At 40.8% G+C, this 23,665-nt stretch overlaps 1 protein-coding gene and 1 long non-coding RNA gene across 6 annotated transcripts in view; one reads left to right on the top strand and one right to left on the bottom strand.

The window, feature by feature from the left end:
* Positions 1-23,665, bottom strand: part of LOC140582328 (uncharacterized) — a 160,697-nt gene that overhangs the window by 114,215 nt on the left and 22,817 nt on the right. The window lies entirely within an intron of this gene.
* Positions 7,458-22,958, top strand: LOC111839966 (uncharacterized). Of its 5 annotated transcripts, none has more exons than XM_072706672.1 (6): positions 7,458-7,865; positions 15,968-16,070; positions 16,737-16,774; positions 17,566-17,634; positions 18,083-18,133; positions 19,074-22,958. In XM_072706672.1, the coding sequence occupies exons 5-6, from the start codon at positions 18,124-18,126 to the stop codon at positions 20,651-20,653; spliced, it is 1,590 nt and encodes a 529-aa protein (XP_072562773.1). In that variant the 5' UTR covers positions 7,458-7,865; positions 15,968-16,070; positions 16,737-16,774; positions 17,566-17,634; positions 18,083-18,123; the 3' UTR covers positions 20,654-22,958. The 5 variants fall into 5 exon arrangements, with proteins under 5 accessions (XP_072562773.1, XP_072562768.1, XP_072562769.1 ...); XM_072706669.1 differs by lacking the exon at positions 17,566-17,634 and having other exon boundaries at positions 7,466-7,496; positions 7,791-7,865; XM_072706667.1 differs by lacking the exon at positions 17,566-17,634 and having other exon boundaries at positions 7,458-7,496.

The raw sequence follows: 23,665 nt of genomic DNA, 5'->3' as shown, positions 1-23,665 counted from the left end.
AATTCTGGCTGGGAAAGTGCTACATGCAGCAAACTTGCACCAGTTACTCATATGTATCCCTTATATATGCTGTATGAATTACTTTGGGCTGGACCATAAGGCTGAGATTCTAGCTGGGGGGGCATTTTACAGCAGGCCACCTTGCCACAGAATGCCCCCCCTATCTAACTCTGGCAATTACTCATATTTATTCCTTATTTATACTATACAAATTACTTTGGGCTGGGATGTAAAGAAAGTTTCAACTCTGATTGGGACTGTAAGATATGTAAAAATAGAAAAAAATACAGAATTTCATAAACTTTTTCAATAACTCTATTTTTAATCAATAAGAATACAATTAACAGTAATGACAAAGAAAGAAAGAAAGAAATATGACATTCGTAATAAATAAAATTATGTGGAGCAATTATTAAATTAACACAAATTAACAAAAAATGTAATCAAATTAAATGAAGTCAAATCAAATTAAATTAAATCAAATTAACACAACATTATGTGCAATAATTATTAAATTACGTAATTTTTTTTTACATGATCTTCACGAGTGGTGAGGCACGAGATTCGCCTTGGGGGATGCATGCATTGCACCCTACTGCCTAGTGACTGGCCAGTATTCATGTGCATACTGGGCACAAGTACAGTAGTCCTTCTCCACTGAAGGATGCTGAACACAGCTAGACTAATGTTAACACCAAGCCTGCATTGCAGAGTGTTATCAAAACAATTTTTATATACATTCTCTATCTCTCTCTCTCTCTCTTACACACACACACACACAAACATACATATTTATGTGTGTTTTAATTGCATTATTACACAAAGGAAAGTGGAGAGTGACAGCAAATGGTAGGAAGAGAGAGGGGTGAGATGACATGCAACAAGCGTCCCTCGAATTTATAATTTAATCGCTACCACAATAGTAACACACTGCTGAGATTGTCTGCAAAAACAAAAAGAGGTTGAATATTAACCTAGAAGTATTTTATAAACATTGAATACTAACAAATGTTTCTTAAATATTATTTCTACATATGATCTTAAAATGCTACATTTAATTACGTTAGTTCTTTTTAATTCATGTCTGATTTAAACATAAAGGGATTATCTATGACCATCAAAAAAGAATCAGAATTACAGAATTGGCTTGCTACTTTCTCTTACATTACAAAAACAAACTCCTGCTGAAAATAAAAGATTTAGGAAAGTTATGTACAGACGATAGAAGAGATTTAGATAGAACTATAGAACAATAAAGTAATAAAAAAAAATTAAATTAAAATAATAAAATAACCAATAAAAATAAAACCTATAGCAGCAATTATATTAACATTGGCATATATTAAACATGATTTGCATAGTACCTGGGTTGTTACAGCAAACATATACACAGTGTACATGGTTATTTAAGATGATTGTGCTTAGGTTTGTGGTTTGAGTGATCAGATATGTGAGTTAAACAGTTTTATTGCGACCTGCAGGAATGATTTCCTGTGTCTCTCAGTTGTGCAGCATGGAAGTTTTAGCCTGTTGCTGAACAAGCTCCTGTGGCTGATCAGCATATAGAGGAGCAGGTGTGAAGGAAAGTCCAGTATTGTCCTTATTTTGAACAATGTTCTCCTCTCCAACACCTTATTGAAAGAGTTCATGTTAGATCAGAGCCTTTTGGACACCAGGGACTAAGTGTCACCACACCACAAGAGCAAATATGTCAGCCAAAGTCCCTTCGTCTCAGTCCGTATGTACTCAAAACTGCCTGTTTTCACTGTTACTATGCAGTAATTTATGCATAAAAATCGAAAGTAAAAGTTCTGAGCATTCTTCATTCAGTCGCCATTTTGCGGTGGGGACACAGAAAAGAAATCTTCACTATCAGGTATGAAGAAATGCTCAATAGCTTTTAAACGAAAATATCACCACATTTCATATTATGTTCACCGTTCAGGTTATAACTGCTGTTGGTCTGATCAAATATAGCCAATATAACTATATACCTAAGTTTGTTACGATCGATCTATAATCATTTACTTTCATTTTTACCGTTATTGCCGGTAAAAATAACGCTGTTCTAATCAACATTAAAATAAATGTCTGCGTTTATTAAAACTACCAGTTTACGTTTGTATGGCACACTACCACAACTTGGCTGGCCTTCTTAATTTACCATTTACCATCTTGTTGAGTCTGTTAATGTCCATGACACTCAGGCTGCTGCCCCAGCAGACAACAGCATACATGATGGCACTGACCACCACAGACTCGTAGAACATCCGCAGCATCGTCCAGCAGATGTTGAAGGACCTTAGCCGTCTCAGAAAATAGAGACGGCTCTAGCCCTTCCTGTTAACAATGTCCACATGTTTAGACTAGGTTCCTGGAGGAGGGTGATGGCTATATCCAGTCTCATTTTCTTTTTCTTTCTTTCTTTCTTTCTTTCGTTCTTTCTTTCTTTCTCTTTCTTTCTTTCTTTCTTTGTCATTACTGTTAATTGTATTCTTATTGATTAAAAACAGAGTTATTGAAAAAGTTTATGAAATTCTGTATTTTTTTCTATTTTTACATATCTTACAGTCCCAATCAGAGTTGAAACTTTCTTTACATCCCAGCCCAAAGTAATTTGTATAGTATAAATAAGGAATAAATATGAGTAATTGCCAGAGTTAGATAGGGGGGGCATTCTGTGGCAAGGTGGCCTGCTATAAAATGCCCCCCCAGCTAGAATCTCAGCCTTATGGTCCAGCCCAAAGTAATTCATACAGCATATATAAGGGATACATATGAGTAACTGGTGCAAGTTTGCTGCATGTAGCACTTTCCCAGCCAGAATTAGACAGGGGGGGGAATTCTGTGGCAGGGTGGCCTGCTATAAAATGCCCCCCTAGCTAGAATCTTTCCCTTATGGCCCAGTCAAAAGTAATTCATACAGCATAAATAAGGGGTAAATATGAGTAACTGGTGCAAGTTTGGTGCATGTAGCATTTTCCCAGCCAGAGTTAGATAGGGGGGGCATTCTGTGGCAAGGTGGCCTGCTATAAAATGCCCCCCCAGAGTCTTTTCCTTATGGATGGACGATTTGCAATACGACTTGTTAGCTGTAATGTACACACGGGGTTTAGAGTGTGTGGTGAAATTTTGGTGACTTTTGTTCTGTGGATCGATGTTAGATCATTTCCAGGCGTGACGGTGCTGAGTATTAAGTTAAACGCCGTATTATATTATACGACGACAGAATAGAAGAACATTTTCAGCAGAATGGATTCAACAAAGTGTCAAAAATATCTTTCAACTAAATCAGTCCCTTTTTGCGATTGAAAGCGACTGTATTTGCACAGACGAGCATTGTCGAGAGGAAAAGCATTACTGTAGCGTTTTAATGAAAAAGTTACCGTCACATTTGTGACAAATTACAGGAGGTTGTGAATGATAACTTAAGGTTCTAATGTAAAAAGGCATAATAAACAACTAATTTGAGTTTTTTTCAGTCGGTTTAAGGCAAGAAAATGAATTTACAGCGAGCGTTCGCTTCTGCTGCACTGGAGAAGCGACTTTGCCTTTAAATGGAGCGATGACGTCAGGGGAGGCGATCCGTGGCAGGGGGGTAGATTAGGGCACAGCACCTGTTTATTACAGAGTACTATACTATTGTCCGAAATCCTTATTGTTGTTAATGTTTAACAGTTTTTTTATTGTTGGTTTTTTAAAAAAAATTGAAAATGTCATTTGTTGAGCATTCTCTAGTCGCGGATAATTTGCATTTTTCCCTTTCGGTTCTCCAGGCAAAAAACAGTTGGACGTCCAGCTACCAAGAACGTCACAGTTTGTGGGTGCCTGTACTTGATGAATAAAATAAATCGTAATAAATCAATAAATAAAAATGTTTCTTTCACCAAAAAGTGTATTAAGTATTTTTGTAGATCTCATATCGAAACACTATCGAACTGTATCTTTGTGTTGTCTGGTTTCATTTTCTCATATAAAGTAAGGCTACTGTACACCTTGCAAACACTCGTGAAATATCTACACTATTATAGAAACGTCACATTGGTTGGCACTGTACAAACCATTATATCAGAATTAATAAAAGAAAGAAAAAGAAAATTGCAAAGCATCTGTTGAAACATGGAAGTAGCATGTAGAAATAAGTCCCCCGGACTTGGCATATAGTAGTGGAAAAGGCTAATTTTGTATTTTACGAAAACATTTAAAAGTGTTTGGGGCAGGATTTGTAATTATCCATTTTGCCCTATACACTGTAACAATAGGGAAGCTGCCCTAACTTTTTTTTTTTACAGTGTACTGACAAAAAGTTATGCTTGATTCTCTTTCAATTTAATTGTTACTAAATTGAGCATAATCTTCAGACTGAATAAGTGATACAGCCTTCAGATGTATATAATTCATAAATAATATCAATTTACCATAAAAGTAATGAAGATAAAATACTGAGACAAACGTTAATGTTAGATCAGAGCCTTTTGGACACCAGGGACTAAGTGTCACCACACCACAAGAGCAAATATGTCAGCCAAAGTCCCTTCGTCTCAGTCCGTATGTACTCAAAACTGCCTGTTTTCACTGTTACTATGCAGTAATTTATGCATAAAAATCGAAAGTAAAAGTTCTGAGCATTCTTCATTCAGTCGCCATTTTGCGGTGGGGACGCAGGAAAGAAATCTTCACTATCAGGTATGAAGAAATGCTCAATAGCTTTTAAACGAAAATATCACCACATTTCATATTATGTTCACCGTTCAGGTTATAACTGCTGTTGGTCTGATCAAATATAGCCAATATAACTATATACCTAAGTTTGTTACGATCGATCTATAATCATTTACTTTCATTTTTACCGTTATTGCCGGTAAAAATAACGCTGTTCTAATCAACATTAAAATAAATGTCTGCGTTTATTAAAACTACCAGTTTACGTTTGTATGGCACACTACCACAACTTGGCTGGCCTTCTTAATTTACCATTTACCATCTTGTTGAGTCTGTTAATGTCCATGACACTCAGGCTGCTGCCCCAGCAGACAACAGCATACATGATGGCACTGACCACCACAGACTCGTAGAACATCCGCAGCATCGTCCAGCAGATGTTGAAGGACCTTAGCCGTCTCAGAAAATAGAGACGGCTCTAGCCCTTCCTGTTAACAATGTCCACATGTTTAGACTAGGTTCCTGGAGGAGGGTGATGGCTATATCCAGTCTCATTTTCTTTTTCTTTCTTTCTTTCTTTCTTTCGTTCTTTCTTTCTTTCTCTTTCTTTCTTTCTTTCTTTGTCATTACTGTTAATTGTATTCTTATTGATTAAAAACAGAGTTATTGAAAAAGTTTATGAAATTCTGTATTTTTTTCTATTTTTACATATCTTACAGTCCCAATCAGAGTTGAAACTTTCTTTACATCCCAGCCCAAAGTAATTTGTATAGTATAAATAAGGAATAAATATGAGTAATTGCCAGAGTTAGATAGGGGGGGCATTCTGTGGCAAGGTGGCCTGCTATAAAATGCCCCCCCAGCTAGAATCTCAGCCTTATGGTCCAGCCCAAAGTAATTCATACAGCATATATAAGGGATACATATGAGTAACTGGTGCAAGTTTGCTGCATGTAGCACTTTCCCAGCCAGAATTAGACAGGGGGGGGAATTCTGTGGCAGGGTGGCCTGCTATAAAATGCCCCCCTAGCTAGAATCTTTCCCTTATGGCCCAGTCAAAAGTAATTCATACAGCATAAATAAGGGGTAAATATGAGTAACTGGTGCAAGTTTGGTGCATGTAGCATTTTCCCAGCCAGAGTTAGATAGGGGGGGCATTCTGTGGCAAGGTGGCCTGCTATAAAATGCCCCCCCAGAGTCTTTTCCTTATGGATGGACGATTTGCAATACGACTTGTTAGCTGTAATGTACACACGGGGTTTAGAGTGTGTGGTGAAATTTTGGTGACTTTTGTTCTGTGGATCGATGTTAGATCATTTCCAGGCGTGACGGTGCTGAGTATTAAGTTAAACGCCGTATTATATTATACGACGACAGAATAGAAGAACATTTTCAGCAGAATGGATTCAACAAAGTGTCAAAAATATCTTTCAACTAAATCAGTCCCTTTTTGCGATTGAAAGCGACTGTATTTGCACAGACGAGCATTGTCGAGAGGAAAAGCATTACTGTAGCGTTTTAATGAAAAAGTTACCGTCACATTTGTGACAAATTACAGGAGGTTGTGAATGATAACTTAAGGTTCTAATGTAAAAAGGCATAATAAACAACTAATTTGAGTTTTTTTCAGTCGGTTTAAGGCAAGAAAATGAATTTACAGCGAGCGTTCGCTTCTGCTGCACTGGAGAAGCGACTTTGCCTTTAAATGGAGCGATGACGTCAGGGGAGGCGATCCGTGGCAGGGGGGTAGATTAGGGCACAGCACCTGTTTATTACAGAGTACTATACTATTGTCCGAAATCCTTATTGTTGTTAATGTTTAACAGTTTTTTTATTGTTGGTTTTTTAAAAAAAATTGAAAATGTCATTTGTTGAGCATTCTCTAGTCGCGGATAATTTGCATTTTTCCCTTTCGGTTCTCCAGGCAAAAAACAGTTGGACGTCCAGCTACCAAGAACGTCACAGTTTGTGGGTGCCTGTACTTGATGAATAAAATAAATCGTAATAAATCAATAAATAAAAATGTTTCTTTCACCAAAAAGTGTATTAAGTATTTTTGTAGATCTCATATCGAAACACTATCGAACTGTATCTTTGTGTTGTCTGGTTTCATTTTCTCATATAAAGTAAGGCTACTGTACACCTTGCAAACACTCGTGAAATATCTACACTATTATAGAAACGTCACATTGGTTGGCACTGTACAAACCATTATATCAGAATTAATAAAAGAAAGAAAAAGAAAATTGCAAAGCATCTGTTGAAACATGGAAGTAGCATGTAGAAATAAGTCCCCCGGACTTGGCATATAGTAGTGGAAAAGGCTAATTTTGTATTTTACGAAAACATTTAAAAGTGTTTGGGGCAGGATTTGTAATTATCCATTTTGCCCTATACACTGTAACAATAGGGAAGCTGCCCTAACTTTTTTTTTTTACAGTGTACTGACAAAAAGTTATGCTTGATTCTCTTTCAATTTAATTGTTACTAAATTGAGCATAATCTTCAGACTGAATAAGTGATACAGCCTTCAGATGTATATAATTCATAAATAATATCAATTTACCATAAAAGTAATGAAGATAAAATACTGAGACAAACGTTAATGTTAGATCAGAGCCTTTTGGACACCAGGGACTAAGTGTCACCACACCACAAGAGCAAATATGTCAGCCAAAGTCCCTTCGTCTCAGTCCGTATGTACTCAAAACTGCCTGTTTTCACTGTTACTATGCAGTAATTTATGCATAAAAATCGAAAGTAAAAGTTCTGAGCATTCTTCATTCAGTCGCCATTTTGCGGTGGGGACGCAGGAAAGAAATCTTCACTATCAGGTATGAAGAAATGCTCAATAGCTTTTAAACGAAAATATCACCACATTTCATATTATGTTCACCGTTCAGGTTATAACTGCTGTTGGTCTGATCAAATATAGCCAATATAACTATATACCTAAGTTTGTTACGATCGATCTATAATCATTTACTTACATTAAAATAAATGTCTGCGTTTATTAAAACTACCAGTTTACGTTTGTATGGCACACTTTGTTTTTAATTTTGCATTTGTATATTTCTATATAGTATACTTTAAGTTAATGATTTCTTGTCATCTTAATGGTTTAAAAGGAAAACTCGACTGGAATGGAATGTTCCATCTGTGATAAAGACTGCATTGATCAAACCAACAAGTCGGCTCATACTGTATGTATAAGGAAATGGACAAATCATCTTATTATGCTATTGCAAAACATTTGTTTTTATCAACAAATACAATGACTTGCTGCATTAAATCCATGTAGCGCGGATTCTTCTGCTGTCTAAAAGTCTCTCCGCTACCCATGTGAACATAACAAAATTCATGTTCTCTATAAATTCACACCACATTTACAAAGTCTTCAGCTTGTAGGTGTATAATGTTCTGTGTTGACAAAGAGGACAGAAATGCGTTCGGTGAACTCAGGTCTTTTACTTTCTTATTTCCTCTCCTTTTCCTCATGTCCTCTTCCCAAATACTTTAGCGCAAGGTTCTTCAAATCTGGACCTCGATTCCAAATCCAGGCCGTGTTTTCAGTTCTCCCAGGTAGTTGTTTAATAATTACTGATTCACACCTGACTGACAGGTAAAGGAAGGCTGGAAAACCAGCAGTGCTCGGCCCTCGAGGACCGTGATGAATAACCCTGCTTTAGCATATCATAGTGTCCTGACATGGTATTACTATACCCCCCTTTTACTCAATTAACATAATTCTTTACTCTTCTTTTGAATCTTCCCCGGCTGGTAATAGGACCCAACAGTATTGTAACAGTATTTTGTCTGTTCTTTAATCATGGACAGCATTGTTATTTGTCTGCAAACATGATCAGCCTTAAGCTTATTTTTCTTTTCTAAGCTGAGGGAAAGGGTAGACTGTCTGAACTTTTGCTCTCTTGCTCTGCCTCTTGCCCCGTAAGCTGTCTTTGATTAATTTTATCTTCATGTCTTTCGTTTTAATGGCCTAGAGGCAAGGGCGTAGATTTGCTCTGGACATTGGTGGGGACCTATGACTCCACCCCCCCCCCCCCATCCCCTGCCCCACACACCAACCCCGCCACCCCAACTCCGTCCACGGAATGCATGTTTTTTTAATATGCTGCAAAATGCAAAATCACTTTACATTAATACTAGCAATGCTTCGATTGATATTAATCCACTCGAAATGCAATTCATTAAGTTAAATTAAGGAATAGTGTAATGTCAAAGGAATGGAACCACTTAAGGAGTAAATAGTGAGTAAAGTTTTTTTGGGGGCTGGACAATGCCTTTAATAGGCCTCACCTTTGACTCTAACTCTTCCCCTCTGACTGCACTAGTACCTGACAGGATTGCCACCTGATGAAATAGCGTGACAAAAAAGTGAGACATGTCAGTTCAAAACTTTTGCCAAAAACACTAATGAATCACTTACATCCTCAGCCTATCACTCCTCATAATGTTAAATATTAGTATAATCAACATGTATAATACACACACACATATTATATGTTATATATAATCAACATTCAGATTCAGATTCAAACTACAACATGGCTGATCTGCTTCTGTCCCCTAATAAAAAAACATTGAGGGATTCCTTATGAGCATTGACAGAGAATGCCTCAGCCTATTATTGGTAACAATGTTAAATCTCAGGACGACTAGGTATAATAATATCAAGTCATCGTTCAACATCACGTGTGACCCCTTCTCTCCATCACTGTCTGATGCACAGCACAGTTGTTTAGGTTCTGTCACCTGACAAAACAGGATAAACACATGCCATTTAAACAGCAATCATTTTATTTCACTTTTTCTGAGTCTCGAATCAAATTATTAATGTTTGCCAAGTCAGTGAATGCATTTTAAAAACTATTTGTGCGAAGTGGATTGTCTATTGGTGAACTGTCAATAAAATTCTACTCTAGCCATGGCAATATTAGTATGTAGCATATCAATTTCTTTCACAAGACTGATTTCTGACAAATAGTCGTCATTAGATTAGGAGAACTGACAGGGATCATATTTATACTTTTACATTTAGCTGTTTAATCTGCTGTTAGTTTTAAGTCCGTATTCACAGACTATAGCCTGCCCTGCTATAATGAATGTGCGTCAAAGCGGTAAAAAAAAAACCCCACTAGCATTAACGTTAACTGTTGTCGTTACTTTGATGGACTTTGATGGATTCACTAGCGAACTTGAAGTGACTTACACTTTTCTTTGAAAAAAAGCTCCTTATGTCCAGCTTCTTTTTTTTTGCTGCCGCCAGCCTCACATGTCACCCAACACACCTTCTTGCACGGGGAAAAAAATCCACTGCATTTGGCGCTGCTTGTATCTGAACGCAGCCACAGCCTCTCACATGATAGCAGGGAAATGCACAGCCAATCAAAATGTTCATATGTGTTTTGGGGGCGGAAGGACTCAAGGAGAGAACGTGATTTATCCCTTTCTGCGTGTCTAGGTTAATGTTGACAGCACGATTGTTTTTTTTTTTTAAGTGGATTAAATTATTGGTGGGGACATTTCAATGGTCGGAGGATATTGGTGGGGACACATCCCCTCCGTCCACCCTAAATCTACGCCCCTGCCTAGAGGTCTGGCCACTCCGCTCTGAGTGTTTGAGGAAGGACTGGAACTGTAGACCTTATAACCTTCTCCCCATCAACAGTTCTGCTGGTGACAGGGGCGGATCTAGAAAATTATTCATGGGGTGGCAAGGGGGTGGCATTAAAATTATGAGGGGTGGCAACACTGAAGCAAGCATCCTTGCATGGTTTTTGTGGATTCAAGGAATGCTATTCTTTATTCGGTGTATACACTAGGGTGCACATTTTTACATTGTTCTATAAAAATGAAATAAAGGCTGATTTGTGATTGACTTGAATCTGATATCTGGATTGGAAAGTCAGATCAATTAAATGAGATGGTACGGTATATGTAACTTCTCTTTATTGTGTTTTACGCAAACCTGTAGTGAGTTTAATTCTATGCCAAGTTTAATTTACTAAGCATGACAAACAATGCAGACTGCACATTGATACAAAATCTCAATGGATCGTTAAGTCAAAAACACATAATAAATACTGTATACAGAAACCACATTTAAATCACCAACATATGTCTTCAAAATGAATAAAATAAATCACAATATTCAGTGCAACAAGAGCAACAAAATGACATTTTAAAGTATTCAAATATCTTGGATGAGACATAAAAACAAATTCAATAATTTTAGTGCAAGTAAAGCAACAAAAGTCCCTTTAAATCCAAGTATCTCTTCTTTTTTTAACAAAACCAACAAATTTGGATGGACCGAAAACTAAATTACAAATTTTGGTGTAACAAGGTTATGACCAGCAGTCTATTAAACCATCCAACAAGCAGCTTTGGTGCATATGTGTACAGTTGCAGACATATTTACTACTCACATCTAAAGAATGCAAGTAACTGAACCTACTGTAACTGAATGCGACGATTGCCATGTTGTTCAGCAAATCTTTTAACAAAGTCATCTAAATTCAAGGCCCTGGTGCGTTTTGATTCAATGCTGAGAATAGCCAAACTCGACAGTCTACTCTCTGCCATTGTAGACCTTAGGTAATTTTTGATTATCTTCAGTTTAGACTTTATAGCTTTCTAAACATACACTACACTGAACAATTTCACCTCCCTAATGAATACATATGAAAACATTAAGCTATACAATAACTCAGTAAATTCATGTGCTCCCTATGGAATATTTTGATTGCTGCACTAGCTAACAAGGTAATACAGGTTAACGTTAAATAGAACTGATTAGACATACTTGCTGTTTAGTTGTCATATAACTAGCAAGCATCTACCTCAGGCAACACTAAGACATGTTTAATTAAACATTCATTTGTTAAGTATGAAAGTAATTCAGTACCTGGTTTTGTTTCTCAACTCCAGCATATCGATGGACTGGACACGGCGTTGTTCTCACGTGACGCCACTTATCAAAGGTTCGAACAATCTTGAAGATGCAAGCTACTGAACAACATACTTTTGAAAATAGTTTACGGTTAAACTGTTAGTCATTGATATACGCGAAGATATCAAAATTAACTGCTTCGGTTTGTTAAAAATGCCGGAATTTGTCTGTGATGATCCCGCTGGTTGCACTAAATGTCTTTGTTTCACTAAAACCAAGCAGTTCATAAGAGTCGTTTGTTCGGACTACGCTTTAATAGAAAGACGATTTTGTTCTATTATTTGCGGGTATATGCTATATTTATGTCATCATAATAGAGCGTTGCTGCTGTAAATCGGTCGAGGAAACTCTTTTATTTTTAGAACACTGAGATACTAGTGCTGGGGTGGCAAATGGGGTGGCAAGGCTTTTTCTCAGGGTGCCACCCCGTGCCACCCCGGTAGATCCGCCCCTGGCTGGTGAGACTCCATGTCCTAATGGAGTTGTTCTGTAAGCCAAGAGAGCTTTCTGATCCTAATTTTTATTCAGTATATGTTTGACTGGTCTAACAGCTCTCTCTGTTGCACTGGGAATACTCAGGGACTACTAGTGACATGTTCAAATTATGAGAGTTGACAGATTGGCTACTTCTATATATCTGGTGAAGTAATCACTGCACTTTGTCTTGCCCTGGTGTCCCTGGTGATTTTTTTTGAAGCATCTCTCTGCACATGGGTGCTAGAATAAGGATTTGTTCTCCCTTTAGCAGGAAATCCTTTGCTACATGTGTGTCCATTCTGAACGACCAGTAAGGCAAGAGATTCCCTGGGACTGCTTTCCTGTGCATAGGCTAACCTCTGTCTGTGAACTGTCTTAGTGCCTCATGGTTCTGTCTTTATTCAGCATGTCTCTAATCTGACCTAGTTTAGTTTTTGTCACAGGTATGTGCTCCATGATGTGATCAATATAGACTTCACACTCCCTTTCAGTGTGTCACTCTCCCTTGTGTTTTCGGATCCAAGTGGAGCTTGTGATTACACACCAGCTGCCACCAGTTGTTATCCTGCAACATGAATGATTCTGTATTTGAATCTCTTAATCCTCAATCTGAGTCTGAGTATTTATGGAGGGAAGTCATCAAGTGGTCGAGAACCTATCAAGTAGATCAGGAGCTTGTGGTCTGTATGCACCGTGAAGTCCAATCCCAAGAGACATATGCTCATTCACTTACATGCCCGTGTCACACAAAGGGTCTCTTTTTTGATCAGTGCATATCGGGTTTCATTGGGTGTCAGACTCCTACATAGATACTGTATGTACATCACTGGTCTGTATTCTCCATCTGGCTGGGAGCAGGCAGGGAGAAAACCTGCCAACGTAGTTCACCATCCCCATGAAGCGTCTCACTCCTTCAGTATTCCGAGGTTTCGGCATGTTGATAATGGCTTTAATGTTTCCGGGGTTCACCTCAGTCCCTGGAGCGCTTACTTTATGTCCCAGGAACTTCACATCATTCACTCTGAACTCACATTGTTCATTTAGAGTGAGGTCTGCATTCTCAAACTTCTGGAGAACTTTGCATAGCTCCCATACTCCCCCTGGTCTTTGCCAAATAAAAAAAATGTCATCGGTATTGCAGATTGCTCCTAATGTGCCTGAAACAATCTGCAAGATTCTCAACTGGAAGTGCTCAATTGCCGAGGAGATCCCAAAAGGCAGTCTGTTGAAACAGTACCTGCCAAAGGAGTGTAATGAAGGTCATCAATGGCTCAGAGTCTTTATATGAGGGTATCTGCCCAAATACCGATGAGTCATCCAGTTTGGAGAACGCTACTGCTCCGTCCAATTTTGCAAGTGTGTCATCCACAGTTGGGAGTATGTGCCTCTCTCAGAGCACACTTCCATTGAGGCTTGTTAGGTCCACACAGATCCTAATATGTGGCAGAGCGGGCTAAGCCTCGGAAGAACGGAAGGTTGCTCGATCAAGCCTGGCTTCGGCAGAAAAGTCACATGTCTGTGGGCCCTTTAGCAGGGCCCTTAACTCCCAGCTCCATGGTGCCACTGCAGTTGGCTGCCCTTTGCTGCCAAACTTACTCTCACCTACATCTGGGTCATGGAGAGAAAGATGGGGTAGGCAGAAAGAGAATTTCCCCATGAGGATCAATAAAGTGTTATTATTATTTCCATTGGGCTTTGGTACGACCTCCATCCCAGCACAGCACTCTGTGGGCTCTTGGATTTGTCAGATGACTCCCATATCCTCCATCCAATGCAGCTCTGCCTTCACTTTGTCCAGAAGAGGCGATGCTCCATGTCGAGGGGCTGACAGTGCATATGCTGTTGCCCCCTCAGCTAATTCTATCTTATAATAAAACTTTCTGCTGATTCACCTGCCTGATGATTTCTGCTGTTAAAATTTGCTCTCTCATATATTATATTGTGTTTAATAATAAAATGTTCAGCCAGGGCTTTGGTAATCTCTGCATACTAATTCTGTTCATCACACAAAACCAGCGTGTCATTGCTTTTCTCCCCAGTTACGTACAGCAGCGAGTTGAATGGTTTTCCTCAGTCTTTTCAGATAATCCTGAACCTCCTCAAAATCGCTCAAAGCATCGTAGCAACTGAGTCCAGCTGCTTGGCCTGTCAAAATTGAAGCTTCCTGGAGGTTCTAGTGAAAATATCTTCTCCACTTCTCACGTTATTTCCTTTCCTCCCACTCCTGGAAAGGCATCTGTAAGCTGGCCAGCTCCCTCACTTAGCAGTGGCTCGCAAGGCGCTAGTATTGCCAGATCCTGTATTTCCTCTGACTTTATAACTAATGTTGGTTTTCTGCTCACGGGCTCCTGCTGCCAATCTTCTGACTCCATGTATAATATTTTGCTGTGAATCTTAGAATTTCCAACAGACCACAATGACAGATGCATTCAAACTCAGTCTTTTACTTCTGTATCCTCTCCTTTTCCTGTACCTCCCCTCACGCAATGCTTTAGTGCCCCCTAGTGTCCTGACATGGGACATGGTTCTGTTATTACAGTCAGTGGTGGTTCTAACTTCTCCTGCGCCTGGGTAACCCCCCCCCCCGACCAGCAACAAAATAGTTCAGCCCTGTTATTTTTATGTCTTTTGGAACTATAAAAATAAATAATGATTAATTTTAAAAGCATATAAATATAAAGGTACATACAAAATAATATTTCTAAATATCAAAAAGAATTAGAAACAAATTACAGGTTTGTAAATGGTTTAAGCTCATTTTGTACTGCACTTTTAAAATTAGCAAAACTTTAAGTGCAGTCAATGTAACAATTCATACAGTGCAGTCAGGGACGGATTATGGGTTGTGTGGGCCCCTGGTAGGGGCCCTTGTAATCAGATGGCCCTCTAAAGGTACACTACACCCTCCTCCCTAGGGCCTCCTAGTAGGGCCCTCATAATCAGAGGGCCCTCTAAAAGCCCCCAAAGCCCCCAACCTCCCTAGGACCCCCTGGTAGCCAGAAGCCAGGACCATAATAGGAGGGCCTAAGAGGGCCTTCTAAAAGTAGGCTCCCATGCACCCATTTCCCTTTAAAGTTCCTATAGCAGGGCCGGGGGCCCCCTGAAAGCACCGACCCCCCCCCCCCACCACCACCACCACAACCACCACAATTCAAGGGCCCTTGGCAGCCAAACGCCCTCCCTCCATGTTTCCATCAGAGGCCCTATAGGGTCAGGGGCCCTTGTAGGCGGAGGATCAAAGAATGTAGGCCCTCTAAAATAGACAAACGAAAATACATTGTTGATAAGCGTTGCAAATTGTTTTGGGCTAGGGGCCCCATGGGCCCCCTGCACCCCAAGGGCCCCTGGGCAGCGGCCCCGCTGGCCCGGTCCGTAATCCGTCCCTGAGTGCAGCTAATCACATGATTTCATCAGCAAATGGCCATAATTAACTTAATTTTTGAAAACTCATGTTTCAAAATCACATAATAATAGATTCGCTATTGTCCCCGTGGGGAAATTGTCTTTACGCCTCCCTCAGATTGCTCTTTGTAGAGTAAGTTGTCCGCAAAGGGCAGCCACCTGTAGGCGACTGTCAGGTCCTCAGCCGGCAGCTTTATTACACAGTCCATGAGATGAACAGAAATTTGAAAAAAAATGTCAGCTAAATGACTCCTGTCATACAGCTGTCCATACAGCATCTGTGTGTCAGACTCATAGCAACGAACTGGGATTTTAATAAATACAGGTCGACACCAGTTATTCTCCCTTTACTGAACAACTGGCAGAACCAGATAACACATCTATACTTTGTGTGCAAATGTTGAGATCATTATATAAGTATAAACTTTCATGTCTCTCTAATGGGCACATTAGTGTCACTTCATACAGAGGAAACGCGGAGCTTCACACAGCAATGCAGCCTAAGACTGAGCTGTTCAGACAGAGGTGAGGAGAAGCAGCAGCGACACACATTCAGGTGAGCTGAGTTTTCAAATTCAGTTACTGTTCACTCATCTACGGTTCTTATTACAAACACTTTTTTGTGAGAATGTCCACATAAAGGCTGCTGTACTATTTAAATGCCTCTATAACAACTCCTCTCTGTGCGGGAAGAGGAATCTCCTACTCGGAGCCAATACATAAAGCACAATGCACATTTACATTGATTTTGCACACTAGAGGTGTTTTTGCACATTTGTACATTTAACATATTTGGACAATTAGCATATTTCAAGATATATTTTTGCATTTTGCAACTTGGTGTTATGTCTACCTGTATGCTTACCTCACGTCTGTGTGTTCCTGTCATTTATCCCCTTAGAGATAAAGTAATCTGAATTTGAATATAAATTCTGTAAATTTATGATTTTTTGTTTCTGTTAACAGACACTTGAATCCAAAATAATTTATTGTAGTTTTCGCTTTGCGCTGATGCTCTTTCTAAATGGACAAACACAGTTCTTGGACTTAGATCATCTAGTGTTTTATCTACAGAGAGAATCCCTGACTTAAGCGCAAACTATATGGCACCTAGTAAAACAAAATACAGCACACATATAGTCTATCATTATCATTGATGAGTATCTATAACTGTCACATGTAAATTCACCTGTAAACTGTAAATTCTCACTTTGTCTCACAGAGAGAAGCAGGGAATAATGGCATCAGAGTCAGCTTTAGGTGAGACCTGGGTTTTTCTTAATTTTCTTTTCCTAAAGTCGTGCTAACAGTCCTGTTAAACACATCCTCTTTATTATTTGTTTGGTAATTATTACATAATTGCAGAATTATTACATCATTGGTCTCCTCAATGCATTTGAACGTAAGAACAGAAGAAATTTACAAACGAGAGGAGGCCATTTGGCCCATCAAGCTCGTTTGGGGAGAACTTAACTAATAGCTCAGAGTTATTAAAACTGTATCTATGTCATGCCCCGCTCGTCCGGTCCTCCCGTGTGCCACGCCCCCTCATTTACCCTGTGTGGAATCCCCGTGTTATTAGCTGTGTCTAGTTGTTTTTAACTAGTCTTGTGTATTTAAGTCCGCGTTAAAGTATGTTTCCCCAGTCCGGCCATTAAGGTCATTGCGTCTTTTCTGCCTGTTCCATGTTCCTGCTTGTCTTCACTCCGAATTAAACCCTGTGTTTCCCCGACTCGACCCCTGGTCTTCTTTCCCCACTGCGTGCCCCAGCATACATGACAATCTTGCTCTGATTTAAAGGAACCCAGGGTTTTAGCTTGCACTACACTAATGGAAAGACTATTCCATACTCTAACTATACGTTGTGTAAAGAAGTGTTTTCTCAGATTCAGTTTAAAATGTTCTCCCGCTAATTTCCACCTATGGCCATGAGTTGTTGTATTTGTACTAATATTGAAGTAACTATTTGGCTGAACAGCATCCAGACCTGTTAGAATCTTATAGACCTGGATCATGTCCCCCCTTAATCTCCTTTGTGCGAGGCTGAACAGATTCAGCTCAGCTAACCTCTCCTCATAAGACATTCCTCTAAGACCAGGAATCCTTCCGGAATCATTCAGGTTGGTTTATGAAGGCATTCCCATGTTTAATTCTGCAGTGATATGTTTTGTAAAACAGAAACAAACAGAAATGCAGTAATTTATCAAGGTCACTGTATCTTTGTATCAGAGAACTCGGTGTAACTGGGTCACAGAGCAGTCGTCCTCCTTGTAGACTGAGACTGATGCACTGAGATTATAGTAAACAGGCTGTGTTTTCATCGTGCATAATGACACATGCAAAGGAATTTGAGGTTGGAGATGTAGCACTGACACAGGTCCTGACAGTTCATGATGAGGGCTTAGATATTCTATATCCTCCACACAGCTCAGTAATGAGAATAGCGAGAAGCTGAGCTGGAGTCACAGTTAATCTATGTCACAGTCAGTCAGAAAATGAGCTTAACTGACAAATATGCACAAAATTGCAACTGATTGTTTTTCTTTCATTCATTTGTAATACATGCAGGTCGGAGGACCAGGTCACACAGCTTTGGATCACGTCCCAACATGAGTGATGGTAAGATCTTCTATATCCACCACAAAGCTCAGTGATGACAGGAGAGAGATGTAGCTGATATTCTTACAGCCGAGTCACTCTTATTCCAAATATTTGTATAGGCAGGGATTGACATAACTGGTACGCAAGTACGCATTCACCTTTAAAAGTGATACGTGCGGCAATCGATTGTTGTAACGGCGCAAATGCGCATGTATTTGCGTTGATATGCCTCCCAGCTGTGGTCTTTCTCTCTCTGAAGCACATAGACTGATGATCAGAGATACTGTAACTGGGACATCAGCTACACTGACATCCTCTGAGCTGGACTCAGACCAGCTGATGAATCTCTGAGGTGGAGGTGTGACTGAGGGTCTTACTCTGAAGGGCTCTGCTGGCTGTAAAGGACACTTTTACAGTCATATTGGCCTTTGCTGTGTGTAGTTGCAGCACATCCTGTTTCTCTGTATCTGTGTGTCTGACTGCTGGTGGTATAACTTCCTGATTCCTGCTTAACTAACTGCCCTAAAGCAGCAGAGCAAATCCTGGCTGTTAATTGCAGTTATTTTAAACCTAGCTTCTGCTTGGAGCACCTGCCTGTTCAGCTAAAAACAAATAGAGAAATTAGGTTTTTCATTGGTTAAGCGGAACGAGGAAACCTGTGTTCGGGATGAAAGGAGTTATTGTAAATAAGTACCTCTCAGTGTCTTCCCCATGCGCTTATGCTTTGTGTGGCTCTGCACTGCCATCTGCTGACAGCATAAAGTAATTGAACCCGAGACATGCTAAAGACATGCTGGAGAATTTCCACAGCAATATGGCATGTTCATGTTCATTATGACCACATTCATGGTGCCCCCTGCTGACAGGCTTGATCTTAGCACATTGTTATGAGTCTTCAGTCAAACTGAGACAAATCAATAACATTCAAGGTAACTGATATTGTGTTTTTCTCCCAAAGCACCTGCTGAAGTAAGAATTGTGCTGTTGGGAAAAACAGGATCTGGGAAGAGCAGCGCAGGAAATGTTATACTGGGGGAAGAGAAGTTTAAAGTTTCATGTGTTCCATATGATGCAACAACAGATTGTCAAACAGAAGAAGGAAACGTTAATGGCAGGAAGATTACAGTAACTGACACACCAGGGATCTTTGACACTGGGAGGTCTGAGAAAGATCTGAAGTATTCCATAATATCATGTCTCTCTGAATGTGCTCCTGGTCCACATGCCTTCATCTTAGTGCTGACAGTGGGAAGATACACAAGAGAGGAGAAAGAGTCTGTGAAGATGATACTGAAGTGGTTTGGGGAGGAAGCCCTGAAACACACAGTTGTCCTTTTCACACATGGTGATGAGCTTCACAAAAACGAGACCATTAAAGAGTTTGTAGATAAGAACAAGGATCTGAAGGAACTTGTTGATAAGTGTGAACGCCGAGTCCATGTCATTGACTCTAAGCACTGGAACAGAAAAGATAAAAATGCTCAGTCTGCAGATCTCCTGGAACAACTAAATAAAATGATGAAAGAGAAGAGAGAAGCTGGGGAATCACAGGCTGTTCAGGCACTGGAAGAACTGAAGAACCAGATATTACAGCAAAGATCCTCAGCACCTGATCAGGAACCAGGCCAAGGGTCAGGAAGACCTACAAGGTCTGATGGAAACCTGGATGAATCAGATTACAGGAGCAACAGCTTTCAGATTAATCAGCTGCTGACAACTATAGAGAACATGGTGAAAGGGAATGAAGGTCGTTGTTACACAAATGAATCACTTCAGCTCATCGCAGAAGCTATACAGGATGAGGTAAATAAAATAATACAAGACAGAATGAAAGTGTTTTTTGCTGAAGCCATAAATATAGTTAGAAGGAATAGGGACAGTATGACTGAATCCCAGAAGCTAGACAACATAGAAGCTATAGGGCATGAGATATATAAAATAATAAAAGAGAGAAATACAGAAATTCAGAAAGAAGCCAGAGAGAGAATCAGAAATAAGATTTTTAAATCAGAAGTAGCAGGAGCAGCAGTTGGATCTTTGCTGGGGCTCATGCATGGAGTCGCTGTTGGAGCAGCTGTACCATTTGTGGCATTAGCTGGACTTTTCACTGCAGGAGTAAAGTCAATACTGGGCAGTAGATCAGAAGAACCGGAAGTTAATCCCAGAAATATAGCAGTTGCAGGAGCAGTTGAAGAAGTAGCAGGGATAGCTGGGGCAGCAGCAGCAGTGGGGGCAACAGCGGGGGCAGCAGCAGCAGCGGGGGCAACAGCAGTAGGAACAGCTGGGGCTGCAATAGGAGCAGGAGCAGCAACAGGAGTTGGACTGGTAGTGGCTGGAGGAGTTTATGCCATAGCAGGAGCAGTAAGAGGCGGAATGGCAGGAGCCAAAGCTGGAGAAACATGCGTCGGTACCAACCGTGCAGCCAAGGAAGCTGCAGAAGCTGCAGGACAGGCAGGACTATCTACACTGAAGGGAGTGTGGGATGCCACACAAAAACTAGCCAGGTCTAAGGAAAGTCCTTACAATAAACCTTTGTAGCTACTCTCTGAAGATCTGGTGACTCTTCAAATGCTGTATGTGGATCAGAGAGGATTTGAAGAACAGTTATGAACCATCAGTTCTGCATACTGTGTGTGTCTCTCTCACGCTGAGTAGTGATGTGTTAGTCGTGAGTAAATCAGCTCTATGAGCCCTTTTACATGAACAATGGGGGCCAGATCCCATCTGAGAGCTGATTTTTTTTTTTGTAAAATTAATACAACACAGAATAATAAAATGACAGCAGTCCATTCAGAAAGAATCTTCTTCACATGCTTCACGTAGGGAAGGACCAATGGTCCATATGCAGGTTTTAGTACACTGAAGGGAACTTTCTTACAGAACTGACAGACACACTGGATCACAAACAAAAGTACCGTGAAGAGTGAAAAGAAAGTGCATTAGGATGAACTCCCGGACGATTATGTCGCCCATGTAGCATAGCATTAATAAGAGTTGTTCACTGTCCTCCTGTTACTGTGATATTCTGGGAAGTTGTGATTGTTCAACTCAACCTAGCAGACATACATATGAGGTGATTGAGGTATTGATTGATTCTGATCCTGTATGGACTGATCATCATTTATGGGCCCAGCTACTTGTGTGCTCTCGGAGTTGGAGATCCTCTGCTGTGTTGCGACTAGAGGCCACAGCTAAGTCTGTTGTACTTGTTTTGTTTTTGTTTGATAGTTTTGTATTAGTTTTTCTTTGAGGTTTTCTTTGTTGTTTTCTTTATTTTTTCTCTTGTTTTTGGAGTGTTTAATGGGAGAAGTCAGAACATGAGCTGATGACAAAATAAATCACATATCCCAAATTTTTTTTTGGATGTTTTTTTGTGTTTTGCCCGACCCTGAGACCTCTCAACACTTTACCCCTCAACATTTGGTGGCAGCGGTGGGATCCAGTGTTCTGCCAGGGTCGGTGCTTTGCATTGTGGTGTCACAGCCGAGTCGAATGCAACCACCAGTGACACGAAGCAAGGCTGGCATAGGTACTATCGTGGTACCTTATTCAGTAGTAGAGGAAGGTGATATGGCATCTAGGCCATACTCAGCACCCCCAGATGACCGTCTGCTGAGGCTTGAGACTGCAGTAACCTCATTTATTCAGGCTCAGCAATCTAGGGATGAGAGATTGGAGCGAGAGTCACAGCGTCAGGACCAAAGGTGGAGGTCACTGCACCATCAGTTTCAGCAACTACAGTTGTTGGTGAGCATGGAGCACGTGGGTCCCCAGCCAGTAGCAGGAGTGGTAGACCCCTCACTGGACTCCGTGTCGCTGCCTGAGCTTCGTCAGGGTTCTGCGCAGGTGGCATCTTACGCAGCCAGCTCTACATCTGAGGCCCCCAGTCAGGTGGGCTTCCCTCCACCAGTGCACCTTGGGTGGGGTCCCCCTAAGATGGCCCCGTATACTGAGGATGAGGACATTGAGCATTACTTGACCACGTTTGAACGGATTGCATTAGCAAACCAATGGATAAGGGACAGCTGGGCTTTGTATCTGGTTCCTTTGTTGTCAGGGAAGGCCCGTGCTGCCTATGTGGCAATGGATGTTCAGGATACCAGAGACTATGATAAAGTGAAACAGGCCATCTTAACTAAATTTGAAATTGATCTAGAGACATATCGACACAGATTTTGTTCCTTGATGGTTATAGAGGGAGAAACAGCTAGAGAGTTGCAAGCTCGGCTTACAGATTTGTATCAGAAGTGGATGTGTCCAGGGGAAAAGACTAAGGCACAGTGTTACGCTCCGCTACGGCTCGCTCCGCCCCTTCGACCTCGACCAGGACCACGCCCCCAAGACATCGGACCGCCTGCTCATTTCCAGTTCCCGGACTGAAAAGCCGGGAAGCAACAGTCTTCAGTAGCGCTCGCTCTGCTCGTTTTGGATTGTGTTTTGGTTTGCTTATTTGATTGATTATTGTGTATGACGGTTTTGGTTTTCGGATTACGATTTCTCGCTTTGCCCTTTCTTTGTACTTCTGCCCGGTCTTGGTTTGCTTTCTGGTTTTCGATCTCTCGCCCGGTTTTTGGTTACGTCTTTGCACGCCTCTCGGACTTTACGCTTTGGCCTGTATGTGTGTTTGTATATGTATCTGGTGTGTAGGGAGTGGTTGCCGTTTTGTTTTGATATACTTTGTGTCCACTGATTTGGTTAGGGAGTTAGGTATAGGTTTTGTTGTTTCGGTGTTCTTTGGTAGTTCAGTTAGATTTGGGTTTCGTTCGGTAGTTGGGGTTTTGTTTATTATTTTGGTCTTTATCACTCCTGAAGCTCTTGCACCAGGTTTGCTGTTCTGTGTCTGTCGTGTGTATCAAAAATATAAAAAACATAAAAATATACCCCTTTGTCCACGTGTGTTCCCTGGTGCACTACACCCTGTGTTTCCTTTATTCCCCATTCCCCTTTCCCTTCCTCTGTTATGCCCCAACCCTAGACTGGGGTTCGTAACAACAGATTGGGGATGCCATCGTACTTGAGCAGTTTTTCCGCATGCTCAACCCAGAGTTGAAGGTGTGGGTTAAAGAACGTAACCCACAGTCATCTAAGGAGGCAGCAGACTTGGCTGAGGCTTTCCTTGCAGCCCGGCGGCACCAGCGGACCTGTCAGCTCGGGACTCAAAGTACATCAGGCCGATGGACCCCTGGTGCTCCATGGGAACTGGAGGGGAAGATCCCTGGTAAGTCTGCGGGTGGTGGTCGTGAATTTAGGAGGGCTAGTAGCCCTGGTAGAGTATCAAGCTTAAATGCTAAGCCTAGGCCTAAATTAATATGGTATAACTGTGGACAGCCTGGCCATATAAAACCAGAGTGTCCCTTAGCCCGTAGTAGTGTAGTTGGGTTGTGTTACACCCCCGGTTTTAGTCTGCCTAATGCAATGTTCACTTCCACTGATGCTGTAGTTCTGGTACGAATTAAGGGAAATACGTGGCAGGCTCTGATAGATTCGGGCAGCAGCCAGACGTTTGTTCAACGATCATGTTTGGGCTCTGATAGGTTGACTGGTGTGGGT

This window comes from Paramormyrops kingsleyae, chromosome 24, assembly GCF_048594095.1.
Source record: "Paramormyrops kingsleyae isolate MSU_618 chromosome 24, PKINGS_0.4, whole genome shotgun sequence".
Taxonomy (NCBI): domain Eukaryota; kingdom Metazoa; phylum Chordata; class Actinopteri; order Osteoglossiformes; family Mormyridae; genus Paramormyrops; species Paramormyrops kingsleyae.
The sequence above is the reverse complement of the archived record's forward strand: the minus strand, read 5'-3'. Positions and strand labels throughout refer to the sequence as shown.

What these genes read in the sequence shown, in the direction of transcription:
- LOC111839966 (XM_023804315.2), top strand. Translation starts at nt 15,955, where the DNA reads ATGGGCACATTAGTGTCACTTCATACAGAGGAAACGCGGAGCTTCACA. An exon ending in CAGCAGCGACACACATTCAG is followed by an intron (nt 16,071 to 16,736) that starts GTGAGCTGAGTT and finishes TTTGTCTCACAG; the next exon opens with AGAGAAGCAGGGAATAATGG. An exon ending in ACGTCCCAACATGAGTGATG is followed by an intron (nt 18,134 to 19,073) that starts GTAAGATCTTCT and finishes TTTCTCCCAAAG; the next exon opens with CACCTGCTGAAGTAAGAATT.